Here is a 14500-nt window from a genome sequence, read left to right on the forward strand (position 1 = left end):
CGAGTATTCATGAGTACTACCTACCTTACAAGCATCACATTACTAATTAACTGCAACGCAGGATTCTGATGTGAAATATTTAAGTATCTATTGAAAAATAGCCTAAATAAAAATATTAAGGTTTTGCACCTACCATCATGCTGGCGAGCTCGAACCAAGGCGTGCAGCTGGACACGATTATTTCCAAACGAATGATATATTGCACTCTGTGGTTCAGAATGTCAAATTCGCTCATTGTTTTCTTTTCAATGTCGTGCTTGTCAAAAATGTGATTGGAAACGAACGTCTTTGTTTATTTTGCGTTTTGTTTATTTTTATTGCTTTATAAGTTTTAAAAAATGTCGATAGTTTTAAGAAGAACTTATTTAAAGGCTAAAAGCAACATATTTACTTCCAGCAGTGGTAATATCGCTCTACCATGTCCGTTTTTCAAATCTGCGTCACGAACGATTAGTGACGACAAATCTGGCAATAATCCACAATTTAGTACAAGTTCCATACTTATAGAAAATGGATTCAACGTTCAAGAACTTCCAGTAGTTGTTAAGAAATTAAAAGATTTGTCAGAATTCGAGGAAAAGCCAGATGAAGAACTCGCAGCAAGTTCACATGATTCTCTCAACTATCAGCTGATACAGGAAGAGTTTAAACAATGTTTGGATTTGCGAGAAGTATTTTCACTACTCTCCAAGTGCACTAAAATAACACCTAATATTGCATTAGGTGCAATAGAAAGAATTTATGACATAGAAAAAAATCCCAGTCCACTTATAATGGATTCTAAAAGCGTGCATATCAACTTAGCAAAAGGTGCTATTTTAGATAAACTTCTAAAAGTGGTGTTGAAGACTGAAGATACACATACAATTTTAAACATTTTGAATACTTCTTCCTCTTTTATGGAACCCTTTAAATACAAATTTCATGATGAATTACTATTAAGAGTAATAGACAACAGGTTGTCTATTGAGCAGCTGTGTGAATTTGTAACATTTTTGATAAAAAATAAAAGTGACGTAAAATATTCAGAGACCATTGACAAGTTATGGGTTGGTTTTGTTGCCAGAGAAGCTGAAATTGATGAAACAAATATTGTACAGGTGTTCAGCATCCTCCATGGATTAAAAGCTAGCAAAAGAATCATTTTGACATTGATGGAACAAAAATTATGTGATCTATGGGCCAGGATCAAAGTTCCTGTTATGCAAGATATTTTAAGTTGTTTTATAGTAGAAAAATATTTATCAGTGCAATCATTTTGTGTAGTTGGCGGTTGGATTAGTGCCAACATACATGCACTTGATGAAGATTCATTGCTCGATATTATCTCAAAGCTCACCAGGCTGAAGTATACTGATGACCAAATTGAGAAAGCTGTTGAAAAATATTTTAAGTTAAAAGAACCAAAAATTGAAAGTCCTGTGCTCATAGTGGGCATATTAAACTTTTGTATGCAATTTCAAATTTGCAATGAACAGATACTAAATTCATGCAGTACATACTTTTTGAGGAACTGGGATAAAGTGCCACCAAGTTTTCTAAATTCAATTATATATCCATATGGATATCTATATTTTGATCCTGCTAATAGTTTGGAATTTTGGTCACTTACAGAAAAAATATTACATGGAATGTTTGATAAACTATGTAGTGATGACCTTAGTTCAATTGTTTTATCTTTTATTTATGCTGGAAAATATCCTGCAAGTTTAGTCAGCAGAATGTTGACACCTGAATATATGACGAGGGTTACCAAATCTGATACTTTGCAAAAGCTTCATTTGATTGACATAGCTATGTCTTTGGAGAGTAAGGAGTATGCTGGACCTCTGCTGCCAAAAGACCAGTGGTCAAAACCCATTTCTCAGGATTCAAGAGTCAAGAACATATTAGGCAAAGTAATGGATGCTTTAGTACATGTAGTTGGGGGTGAGGAAAGATTGTCAGTGGCAGTGTCTGTACCATACATGCCGTCCCATGAAACATACTTATTGGATATTATGATACACCCAGCCGGGTTGGGCAGTAATATTTTCAATTGGAAGTCAAAGTCTGGGAGGAATGAAAATATAGCCATTTTAATACACTTGCCTGACCACTATTGTTCTGATAATGAACACTTGATTGGTCCTCAAGTCATGAAGAAAAGGCACTTAAAAATTTTGGGCATGAAAGTTGTGAGCCTGAAGTACTCATTGCTCAGCCAATTTTATACATCATACAATAAAAATGGATTAAAGGAATACCTTATAGATAGCATTAACAATGCAGAAGAGTGCAAGTAGGGTAGGTAGAATAAACTAAATGTGTTAAGAGTAATTATGTAACCATAGGATTTACTCTTGTTAAATTATTAAGTAGGCTGATGTATTTTTAATGTAGTGTAATATCTAAGTATATGTACAAAGAATATATTTTTTCTAGTCTAAAAATGATAAATAAAAACTTTATTTAACCATGATTTACTATTTATTTTTAATTCTAATCTAATTATTGTAAAATGAAAAGAACCCATCATCTCATACACCTCAGTGGCAATAACTAATAGTTTTAATTACTGTATATTCGAAAAGTTTTGCACATACAGAGAATCAAACCTAAAAAATGACTAATAATTTTTGTCATCTTTTAATAGAAATAATGAATGGCACTTTATGAGAGAGGGTAAAAATATGAAGTAGGAGCTGTAGGTAGGGCAAAAATTACATATATTATAATAATATGCTTTACATAGGAGACATAGTCATAGACACAAAATAATAAAAGTACAAGTAGATTTTTCATTACTTTATTTTATTATACTCATAACATCTTTTTCTTATAATTACTCACTGACTAACTCTCTAGAATTATTATTTGAATATTTTAATAATTTCTTAAACAACTTTTACATTTCGAAATATTTTTCTATGAAAAACTCGTTCCAGATCAAAATACGTAATATTTATAAGTTAAATAGCAAACCGCCCAGCGATTACTATCTATAATTTTCGTTATTGCTCAATATCTTGAGTTGTAGCATGTTACAGTGGGCTATTACAAGAGTTATTGACCTCCATGAACAAGAAAATGTTTCAAATAGTTTTTGTATTAGTAGACAATCTAGTTACATTTCTGGCTGTTACACATAGGCTCTATAAAATACAGTTTCCAAAAATGTTCAAAGTACAGACAGCCTTGTAAGTTACATTTTCATTATGTAGGTTGTAATATGTAATTTAATACAATAGTACAGATAACATGTGAGGCAAAATACTATGAGTCATATCGAATCCGAATGGTGGATGAGTTTGGAGAATTTAGTAAGTTTACGCGGATAAAGGTGCATCTACACATCAGTGAAATCACAGATAAAATATGGCGTTGTTAACGTACATCCACGTTATCTCCCATTGTTATTCATAGCCAGAAATGACTACACTATAATTTTATAGCCATAATGGTGTATCACAGCAACTCTAGCTTGAATTTTAATTGTAAAGAATGTGTTACGCTGACTCACAGCCTAAAATCTAAAATAGGTAATTTAATAGTTTTACATCAATAATTACTTGATACTCGTCGAAGTACAGTCACCAACCGACTTCACAATTGCAACGACGAGGTGCTCCGAGAACACCTGCGCTTATAATACGTTGGCGACTGTACCTATACTTAATAATTTTTAATGACTTAATAAAGCTAAAATGTAACGATTGAAATTACGAACACGATTTTAAATCTATCTGGAGTAGATTACTATGTATGTGCATTTGTTGAATTACAACTATGTTAGGTAACGTGACATTTCTAACACACAATGTATCTCCGAAAGCTATTTTATTATTAGTTACAAACATTACCGATAGTTCACTGAGAGATGATTCTGCAGTTAATCTAATTAAGTATGTAAGTAGGATGACCTACGCTACAGTACTGCCACCGAGTCATATAATCACTGAAGTTATGGTGTTTGGCACATGTATGACGTACTCGTGGCCATCGAACATTAACTAGTGTGCTACTTAATAATTTTGAACTATCTACAATGTTAGCTGTTACATAATGTTAAGTTGCGAGTGTTCGTCGAAGGAGAGCACACACGCAAACACGCAAACGTGTTCATCCACTGTTCTGACATTTCAACATGCTTACAAATATTTTAATTGGAATGAGTTAGGTACGGGCCGTTAACAATCGACATTTTATTTAAAATTATACTCATTAAAATATAAATATCATTTGTTCTCACAGAACACAAACTCGTCAGTTACAATATTACCAATTTCACAATTTATTTCGACTTAGGCGTAATAAATACTAGGTATATAATTTTAATTTGAATGATTTAGTTATATAATTCAATAAATTTATTTTTAAATAAATTATCGTCCATTACCTATTAATAGGCATAAATAGCTTTATACATATTGTAGATATATTTTTTCTATGTGAAAAGGAAGATATGTGATCACTATTTCATTACATCGGTGTATTTTATATCACTAAGTGATAGAGAACACATTCATGAACTTAAAACGACCGACGTACAAATACGAAGTACGATGTTATAATGTTGATTTAGATTAATATAATTTAGAATGATTTATACTTAATCTTATTAAGTGATTTAATTTCTTTTAAATATATCGCTATGCTGGAATTTTGTAGTCAGAGGCGAGTTGTTCGCGGCCGGGAGCGTAGAGGCGCGCTGCTCACTTGATCAGTGGCACCCAGTGGCTTGTCACAGTTGTCACTGGGATCTCATAGACGGTAATTCGACAGTCGATTCATAGAATAACTAACGCCTACTTACTTAATTTATTATTATGGCATCTACAACCATGACAAAAAGGAATACTTAAATGCCTTCGAATTATTTCCTACTTTGTTCATAACGCAGAGTTGCGTGAACATTCAATGACATTATTGATTAGTGAGTACGAGTTATGGAGAGGTAAAACTATTATTTATTTTGAGGAGATATTAAAAAAATCAACTCTCGTACAAAACTCGAGTCGATACTATAGTAAAACCTTAGGATATTATGTAATCGATAATTTTAGAAAACAACGTTAACATTAAAGTTGGAAACGAATGTTAACGTAACACTATCATCATCATTGTGAAAGGATTACAATATCATGACACAGTATTGTCGAAAGAAAGAAACAGTTCCTATCATGTCTACGAAGTGTCTTCAGCTAAAATGTTTACAACTGTAAATGTTTCGATAATACATATTTCTAATTGTATTTTTAATGATTTTCCAAAACGTTGTTATAATAAATGTGTAGATGGTAGCTCACTTATGGACTAGGATATTTTACAACACCGATTTCTATTTGGCAGTTATCTAACACTCTTTATACGAATAAGAAATAGATCCTTAAACTAACGTGGTGTAACGGTAAATAAAAATTGACAAGTTTTTTTCATACGCACACATGCACACGAGTTGTATCTTTGTAACTTTTCAGTTGAGTGCTACAGATGTTTATCAAAAAATAATTATATCCTATGTTTTAATGTCTACTCAAGCAAATTGTCTAAAGAAATTTGCAAAGGTTCCAAACCCTTTATAAACTTTTGTTAGAAGCTCTATAATTTCTATTTTTCGCATATCTACAGCAAATTTTATCGACAATTGTCGCAAATCCGCAGAAGTAAGCTAACAGCCGTCGTCTGAATTCTTTTGAAGAATAAAAGGCATTTCGATTATCATAACAGTTGGCATCTTGAAGATGTTGTAAGTTGAACTTAGTGTTTCGAAGTTAAAGCGTAATGCGCATCGTAAGGCAGATAAATTGACAACAAAACAGCATCAGCGGGTGAACGCGAAGAGAAAACAAAAGGCAAAGTCAACGTTCGCTTGAATGATCTACTGAAGGTACTGGATACATGTTACCGCTACCACTTAAGTAAAACTAAAACAATAAAACTTTATATAAACGATCACAGTAAGAAATCATCTACCTACGCGAATGTGCGCAATAAGTTTCCAAGTTAGTACTAAAGTTAGTCGCGACGGGGGATCGCGTTTAACTATTAAATGTTCTCGCTAATACTAAAGTACGAATAGTTAATAGTTACCTCTGTCCCCCTCGGCCTCTTCCCATTCGTGTTCTATCTACTCACCGTTAAAACGTGGGGTTCATCATAATCATCATGTGTTTGTCGATTCATACTAAGCTTCATACATTATGTTACAACAAGTTCTGTTTGTTCTGCATCGAACGTCACTAGTACAGAGGCACTCATAGAGCGACTAAAAGTGCTGTCTATAATGAACAGTTCTCAAGTGTTGTTATTACGAGTAAGGTCATGTTTTTGTCCAAGTCAGTCCCACGATAAGTTTTAAGTTGAGCAGATGTAAAAATCTTAGAACAGAATAATATTTACAAAATACAATTTTACATAGTTAAAAATCTTTATGATTTTTGACAATAAATGTATACTCTTATAAAGTATATCTAAGTCGTTTTAACGATCATAGAAAATAAATGTATAAAAATGATAAAAATCTATAACTAATTGCTAACATAAGTCGCTAAAATAAAAGTAAGTATAATAATAATATGGCATGTCGGTAAACGAGAGACCACTCGGGTGCTTAAAGTAACTCTTAGCTAGTCTATGTAATAACAAAACAACCAACTTAGATCTAACGTCCGACAGATAAGGCTCCTCATTAAATACATACATTACCGATATAATAATATATACCTATACAACAGTGAATAAATTTTAACACAACTCCACTCTAAACAGCAAATTCAACAAAATATAGCTAACATTTACATGTGAAACGAACGCCGAATACAATTGTAAGAAAATACGTGGAATATTTATAAGGAGCCGGCGCGCGAGAGTCGGAGACGCGCCGGAGTCGGCACGACGCCGCGACGACGACGCAACGACGACGCGACGACGGCGACGGGGAACGTTCGAGAACATAGCACTAACAGTTAGTATAGAATCACAAAGACATTTGGTTGGCGCGGGCCGCGTTCACGAGTAGATGGTGATGACCTCGCGACCTCCGCCCCGCACCATCAGCACCTTCTCCAGACCCTCCGTCAGCACCTCCAGGAACTCCATGTCTGTAAAATACATTTATTTGCGTTAGTGCCATAACGTCAGTGATACACATCATATTTATATTGGAGTGTAGTTTTAGAACGTAGCGATTACGTAGCAAACGCTACGAAGGCGTAGACATAGCTACGTAAAGCTGTGAATAGAATTGAAACGAATATTCATTAGAGTGAATAAATACTAGATTAAAATGTTCAATATAATTGTGATTTTTATTATTCCGTAAAATATTTATAATTATAAAGACATTTTATTTTCGTAGACAGTGCTACGTACGTAGCGTTGCGTAGCACATCGACTAAATATAAACTAATATAAATATATTTTCAAAACTATTTATAGAATATAAAAATTATCTATGTATAATATAAACGATATTCCTCTGTAGTTGTTGGTGACTTCAAGGAATAAATTATAAGACTTGTAGTATCTACATTACTAAACTTGTAATAAATGATGGTAAGTATGACTTACAGTTGGACTCCCGTTCGTAGTTGGTGTCCCGCGGTGGTCCGGGCAGGTTGAGGATGACGAGCTGCGAGTCATGTGACCGAGATACGATCACCTCGTTCAGCTTCACCGCCGTGTGCATGCGCCGCACTGTGCCCTCGTCACTAACATAACAACAATGCGTTAGTATATTGATTTACAGTTAAGAGATCCAAATTACCGTATATTCAAAACTTTAAGTCGTAACTCGAATATGTTAATACAATTCAACTTATTACTATCTTATTTTCTTGTGAATAATTTTGTGGCAATTATGTTTTAATATGTAATAATAGACATTATTCATACACATTAGCAAGCACCGAGTAACTATAGAGATTTTCTTATAAGAAAAATTTCGTTAGACTTTCTTCCATCCGGGAATCGAACTCAGGCCTTGCAATCAAATTGTTACTAAATAAAGGTAAATGTGTAGGAGGAAAAATATTGTTACTCACGGCGTAATATCAGCCATGTTAGGCTTAGGCTTGACGGCGTCTCCGTTGGCGCCGGCCTCGTGCTTGTTGTCCGCTGGCGGGGAGCTCGCGCCGCGCTCCGAGCTCTGCGACCGTTCATCGGGCGAGTCCCACATTGAATCGATTATGTGCAACAAACTACTTCGAAAATCGTCCTATACCAACCCCAATTCGTTTATCCATTTCCAAATTGAAATTTTGAACCGCGATTGTTGAGTTGCACATGACGGATTCAAGGCGAATGAAACACGGGATGTCATATATTATTTTAATTGTTAAACGATAACTCACTACTGACATTCAAACATCCAACCTCTTATCTAATGTGGACAACGAAACGAACTAAAGTGAACAAATCAACGTGAATGAACTCATCAAACATATGACCACCGTGTGTAAATTCGCTAGGACTCGTTGGTGACGTATGGTTAATGTGGACCGTGATTAAATTAAATTAAAAGATTAACTTAATTATAATATGATTGTTGTATAGAATAATATCAATATATCTGTTAGAAATAGCAATATTTCTCTATACATTGATTTCTTAAGTATAATCGTGATACTCTTTTTATTTTATAAGTATAATATTGTTCAATAAGACAAACTGTATTCGACTTGACACGATAATACTTTGAAGTTTGAACCAAACTTGTCTTGTATCTTCAACGAATTTGTTCAAGACTAGCTTGTTAATAATACAACTTAATTATATTCAAATATAAATAATATAGATACAGTAAGTATGAGGGTTTTATAATAATATATATAAAATAAAGATTGAACTATAATGAATGTATTGATGAGAAAATAAAAAGCGTGGTTAATGTCAATGCTTCTTAGGTTAATCTATAATTACTATTATACTAGGGTTCGTGTATTTTGGGAACTGATTGAGCAATAAGAAAATTCTACTGAAATGAATTCAATATCCAAGTCAAAATTTTCAAAGAGACATGGATGTTTCAATTAAAATTATAACAAAGATCAACTTTGACAATTATTTTTCTTCTATAAATTCAATTAGTTTGAAATAGAAACATAAGAATTTGGGCCATAGCTTGTTATCAGACACATATTAAGAATGAAGGTTCGGGGGTCATCCATAGACAATAAATCTAATCATTGTAGCAAGTGTGCGTCTAAGTGCATTGTCTGTGCTGTGTAAAGTAACGATATTCACCTTGTCATGGTTGTCTTTCTCATCGGAGTCGGCGAGGGGTGGTGAAGGGGCGTCGGACGCGGGGGGCGCTTCGGGCTCGGTCGCGCCGGGCTCGGCAAACCGAACCTTACTGGCGGTCTTCACATCCGCGTGATGGTGATCCACTATCGCCTGCACCTATGCACAATATACTTGGTCTTAATTCTTGAACAATGCATGTGTTGCATCGTGATATATTACTTTAGTGTTTAATTATTTTATTTAATTATTTTTGCAAGCGATTTTTAGTTGAGTACTTTTTGAAATAAATATCATGAATGTTGTATGAGAATGTTAAATGTTAAAATGTTTTATAGGCGTGATAAAATTGCTAAAAAGTAGCTTGAATGAAATATTGCCTTATTTGGTTTAATATTCGAAAGCAAGTGTATTTGATAGTGTAAAAAATTACCTACGTTCCCAAATTTCATAATTCAGATTCTGTGCAAAGCTTCATCAGTACAAAGTGATATTGTGTTTTGTATTGCGAGACGAATTAAAATCTTTTGAAATAGTCAATGTGTTAGTCAAAGCAACTATAACTGTGAAGTTGTAGTTGAAAGAAGTGAAGCGAGATTTTGTTGCTTGCGATTGTTACAGAATATAAATATTATAATGTAGTCGTTTATGCTTTTATTTCCAGTGCGTTTATAAAGCGATTAGATTTATAAAGTTAGTTACATATTAAAGGAAAAATATATATTAAAAATACACACTAACATAAAGACGATATAAACACGTACTAGCCTAAACATATAAAAACATTTAGCATGCTACTGTGTCAGCTGTTATGATATCTGTTTGTGAAATATTATCAAGATTTGATCAGGTTTTTTGTGAAGGAACAATACAACTTGAAGAATATAAAAAGTGAACCACTGTGCAGAGAGTGAAAGTGAAAAGAGCATAGGTTAAAATAGTGAAGAATGGAGTAGGTATAGTGATAGAATTCTAATTAATATTTAAGTAGATGGGAATATTTTAAGAGGGTATGATCTAAAAACACCAAAAGCGTACACTGCGGTTGTTACCAAATTCATTTATCTGTGAATTGGTGTAGGACGTGACAGTGATGGAATAAATACAGATGAAGGAGTGAGTGTGAAAGATCTTAGCCACAGAGAAGACGACATTTATCTAAATACACCAATATATCAAAGCTAAAAAGAAAACTCTCATCTACACATTGCTTACATAAAAATAGCAAAGTAGTGTAGACTTTAAAAATGCGGGACGTATTTAAAATCAACGAATAGCTAATAAAATGCTCTTAAAGAAAATAAGTGGATTCGGATCAGGGTTAAATTATCCACTTTACCAAAGGCAACTTCTCCTCAGCGTTTTCACGATAATCCACGAAATTTTGCATCTGTATATAGCGACAGACAAACATGTTAGTTCTATGCCAGAATAGAGTTTATTATTAAAGCTATGTACAGACAGATTGAACACTGATATTGTTTTTTTCATTTCATTAGTATTATTGGTATGAGTTTGTTTGTACTGACCATGCCCATGGTTTCCTTCTTGTTAAGTCTCAGTTCGCGCAGCATCTGGTTACGTTGCTCCATCATCAGGGTTCGCTCGTAGGTATAAGCAGATATGTCGCTGTCCGTCTGGAATCATTTCAATTTAACTTATTAGACAACCAATGCCGATCTTAATGATAGCTGTATCAAAGAAATCAAACAGTTTGTCATTTATATAAGATGACACTACAGCTCAAGTTTAGATATTTGATATTGAAAAATACTAACCATTTCAACCACCTCAACCTCGGCCTCAAGACGCAGTTGGTAGAGGAACATCTTAAGGTCCTTCTTCATCTGAATGGAGTTGTCCTCCATCTGCGCCACGGTGAAGATGCGCATCTTGCAGTTCTTCCACGTGCGGTGCTGCTTCAGCAAGAATGGCAGTAGCATCAACATGCCTCCGTCATGCACAATCCACCAGATGTCAATGTTGCCGGATACCTAGTAAAAGTCCCAGGAGAAGGTTGTAAATATAGAGATTTTAAACCGTTGTAGCGTTGCATTATAAAATTATTTTAATGACCATTGAAGTATGTATTTCGGGCTTAGGAAAACCCCTAAAAGCAAAATAATTAAGTAACGACTCCTATCACTATTCCTCAGAGTCACTTTAATATTGATTATAGATTTTACAAATAAATAAGGAATTTAAAATAAAAATCTGTACACATTGAGATACAAATCAACTAAACCAAAAAACGCGTAACATATTATTTGAAAGTGAAAGCAATAAGGCAATGTCTCAGCACATACCTTTTCAGTAGAATCAGGGAAGAAGTTAATTCCCTTGGGTACGAGCATGGCCATGCGTGCCGCAGCGACGGCGCGCACGGTGTGCAGGAAGTGTTGCCAGCGCGTGCCCGCCGCCTCGGCCGCGCGCCAGCCGTACGGCCAGCCCACTATCACCGTGTTGGGCTTCAGACCACCCAGACCTGTTGTTTGCACCCTGGAGACGCACGGTTTCGGTTAAAGATTGATTAAATTATACAGTTTTATTTGTTGCTATCTGCTCTGTATCCTGCTCAAAACCTACATTCCTTAGCTTAGAGTAATAATAAGAAGTATAGAAGTAAGTCCGTAAGAAATCATAGCGAAACCATTTAGATAATCTTTAATTAAAACATTGTAACTCTCGAATGTCTTGTAGTTCACTATATCTTGCATAAAACTCGATCAAACCTAATCACTTATAGACTATGACAAGTTCTTGAAAGGACTATATTTTTAAAGAAAAAGTAGTCAGTAAAATCACTTACAAGTGGCTCAGTCCCTCGGCAACGTCAGGCGAAACGAGTACGTCAACGAAGCCTTTAACCTTTTCCTCGTCCATACATTTGCGCAGGTTTTGTTTGGCCATGGACGCATCACCAGCTCGACGCGGGAAGTCACCACCCAGGACTGACACACATACCGTCAGACCCTTGCCTATGGAGAAAGACAGACGTTGAATTATTTTAATTTACTTAATAAATTACATATATAATCTTTACAATACTTTTCTATATAATCTATTTCTATTATCTTTCTGTAACCAGTGACCAGAATTTTGCGACAGTACTCTGATGGCAGATTCAAATCCAGAAATTTCGGACACTTTCACATTTCAAACATTCAACAAGATCCCGCGCTAAAAATACCACATCTTGGTCATCGTCAAATATAGAAAAACTTGTTAACTTACCAGCTTTCAGTTGACTGGCGAAAGCAAGCATCTTGCGGTATGTAGGCATCAGTTCATTGTTGAGTTTGGCGAGCACCAACACCTGAGGCCTCCAGTTCTTGGTGTGAGGAGGTCCCTCTTCAAGGCGCAGCAACGAATAGCGGGCAGCAGATAGGGCCAAACCGCGAAGGCCATCTCCCCATTCCTTCTCCGCTCTATATATTAGAAATAGTTACCAATTTAAGAGATGTTATTCAATATCTTGAGAAATAGTAGGCACCTATAGAATATCTTGTACCAAAATCATTTGTTAAGTGTAGAGCACACTTAACAAATGATTTTGATTTCCAGAATAAAATAATCCTTCGTTTTTTAAGGTTCCGAACTTACCCACGATATTCGATGTACTTGTAGACGACACCGGCCAAGCCCATGGCGATGAGAGCGTAGAACCAAGATGTCATAAACATGATGGAGATGCACAACACCAGACCCGCCAGAGAAAGAGACCTGGAATTTAGTGATTCTATTTAATATTTCGTCTTTATTAGTCCGACTTATAGTAAAAAAAAGTCATGGGTTATTTTTTTACTGACTTTATTTCTAGAAAAGATAAGAGCCGAGGTAAAATTTAATTGAAATTCTATAATTTTGACTCACCAGTGGTAATACTTGAACCGTGGACGCCAGTTGGGCGTCTTCAGCAGGGTCTGGAGGGCGCAGGCGAGGTTGACGAAGCCGTAGCACATGAGGAAGAACATAGACAGCAGCGGCGCCAGGATGTCGACATTACCCAGCAGGATGCCGCATTGGCAGATCACCATCGTAAGAAGAAGGGCCCTAAATATAAAAACAATAGTGTATTATAATACTACTGGAATGTGTTAATTTAGTGTTCATAATAGCAAATAAAACTGATAATGATAACAGTATTTCTGATAAACGGTTGCACTTGCCTAGTTGGTTCACCCTTGCTAGATGAGACGGCGAATGGTGCCAAGAATGGAATGATCTCATCTTTAGCAATAGCCTGCAGTAGTCGAGGGGCTCCCGTTAGAGATTGGAGACCGGCTCCTAAGGTCGACAAGAACGAGCCAATCAGAATGACCCATTGGTTTGGCCACGCCATGTTCGCTACTACCAGTTTACCGCCGATTGATTGACCAAACCTGAAAAGATGGTAATTAATGTACACACGTTTTTGTTTGGAGTTTTACAAGATTTGCAAAGAAATATTTTTTAATTGATACGGGGTGTTGTTTTTTCTTACTTGTCTCTCAGCAGTAAGTTGTCAACGGTACCAGCGAAGAGCAGCACACAGGACAAGTACACTGTTGAGGTGGTGAGGATAGCGCAGATTGTTCCAATCGGGATACTCTTCTGTGCGTCAGCCAAGTCGCCAGACCGGTTGGAGCCAGCCATGATTCCTAGGGTAAAGTTATACCTCATTAATATTTGAATTACATCATTATGTCGTATTGAACTTTGTGAGCCTTAAATTGACAGTTAGTTTTATACTTATGAAATAAAAAAGAAACAAAAAGCGAATGATAACAAAGGACAAAATACGTAGAAGGTTTACTTTAGAACCTTATACTTATAGCAACGTTGGAAGATACTAAATAACTGCTAGGAACGTGAACATCATGTGGAATTAACAAAGTTTGGTTGGAAAAAAATTTTATATATCTATCGTACTGTTACATCTATAGAAGCAAAAGGACATATAAATCTTACCAGTGACAGAGGGGAAGAATATGCCGATAAGAATGGTGAAGGTGGTGGTGAGGTCAGCGTACACCTGGTTGTAGGTGGGCCTGTCCATCTGTTCAATGTCATCGGGGTCCTTGCCGTACGCGATGTACTGGCCCAGTTGCAGGAACGAGTCTTGTAAGTTGTCGAAGAATACTCCGCTTTTCAAACCCTAAGAAACAGTTGGAAGATAGGAGCATTAGAATCTTGATGAATTATTTTTTAAATGGCAAGTTTTAGCTGCAACAATTTGTAGGTACTCTTAAGATTTGATAAGTTATAGTTTTTGATTGTAAAGCGTACCCAGCGTTTA

General features: G+C 35.4%; 2 protein-coding genes across 10 annotated transcripts in view; one reads left to right on the forward strand and one right to left on the reverse strand.

The window, feature by feature from the left end:
* Positions 1-256: 256 nt before the first annotated feature.
* LOC142976204 (uncharacterized) lies at positions 257-2461 on the forward strand. Its single transcript, XM_076119476.1, has one exon. The coding sequence runs from the start codon at positions 339-341 to the stop codon at positions 2283-2285; it is 1947 nt and encodes a 648-aa protein (XP_075975591.1). The 5' UTR covers positions 257-338; the 3' UTR covers positions 2286-2461.
* A 313-nt stretch (positions 2462-2774) lies between these two features.
* kcc (solute carrier family 12 member kcc) overlaps positions 2775-14500 on the reverse strand; it is a 105549-nt gene continuing 93823 nt past the window's right edge. For 7 of the 9 annotated variants that reach the window (XM_076119858.1, XM_076119808.1, XM_076119841.1 and 4 more), the window contains 15 exons: positions 14173-14359; positions 13706-13862; positions 13392-13604; positions 13096-13275; positions 12826-12945; positions 12457-12650; positions 12032-12200; positions 11529-11721; positions 11001-11216; positions 10752-10859; positions 10562-10612; positions 9226-9381; positions 8025-8197; positions 7552-7691; positions 2775-7082 (listed from right to left, as the gene is read on the reverse strand). In XM_076119858.1, coding sequence (XP_075975973.1) covers positions 6991-7082; positions 7552-7691; positions 8025-8197; positions 9226-9381; positions 10562-10612; positions 10752-10859; positions 11001-11216; positions 11529-11721; positions 12032-12200; positions 12457-12650; positions 12826-12945; positions 13096-13275; positions 13392-13604; positions 13706-13862; positions 14173-14359 — 2349 coding nt within the window. In that variant the 3' untranslated portion in view covers positions 2775-6990. The remainder of the gene's footprint in view (positions 7083-7551; positions 7692-8024; positions 8198-9225; positions 9382-10561; positions 10613-10751; positions 10860-11000; positions 11217-11528; positions 11722-12031; positions 12201-12456; positions 12651-12825; positions 12946-13095; positions 13276-13391; positions 13605-13705; positions 13863-14172; positions 14360-14500) is intronic. The other 2 variants (XM_076119874.1, XM_076119867.1) reach the window with 2 other exon arrangements.

This window comes from Anticarsia gemmatalis, chromosome 1 (assembly GCF_050436995.1).
Source record: "Anticarsia gemmatalis isolate Benzon Research Colony breed Stoneville strain chromosome 1, ilAntGemm2 primary, whole genome shotgun sequence".
Taxonomy (NCBI): domain Eukaryota; kingdom Metazoa; phylum Arthropoda; class Insecta; order Lepidoptera; family Erebidae; genus Anticarsia; species Anticarsia gemmatalis.

Excerpts from the sequence above, each read along its gene's own strand:
- LOC142976204 (XM_076119476.1), top strand. The coding sequence starts at position 339 with ATGTCGATAGTTTTAAGAAGAACTTATTTAAAGGCTAAAAGCAACATA.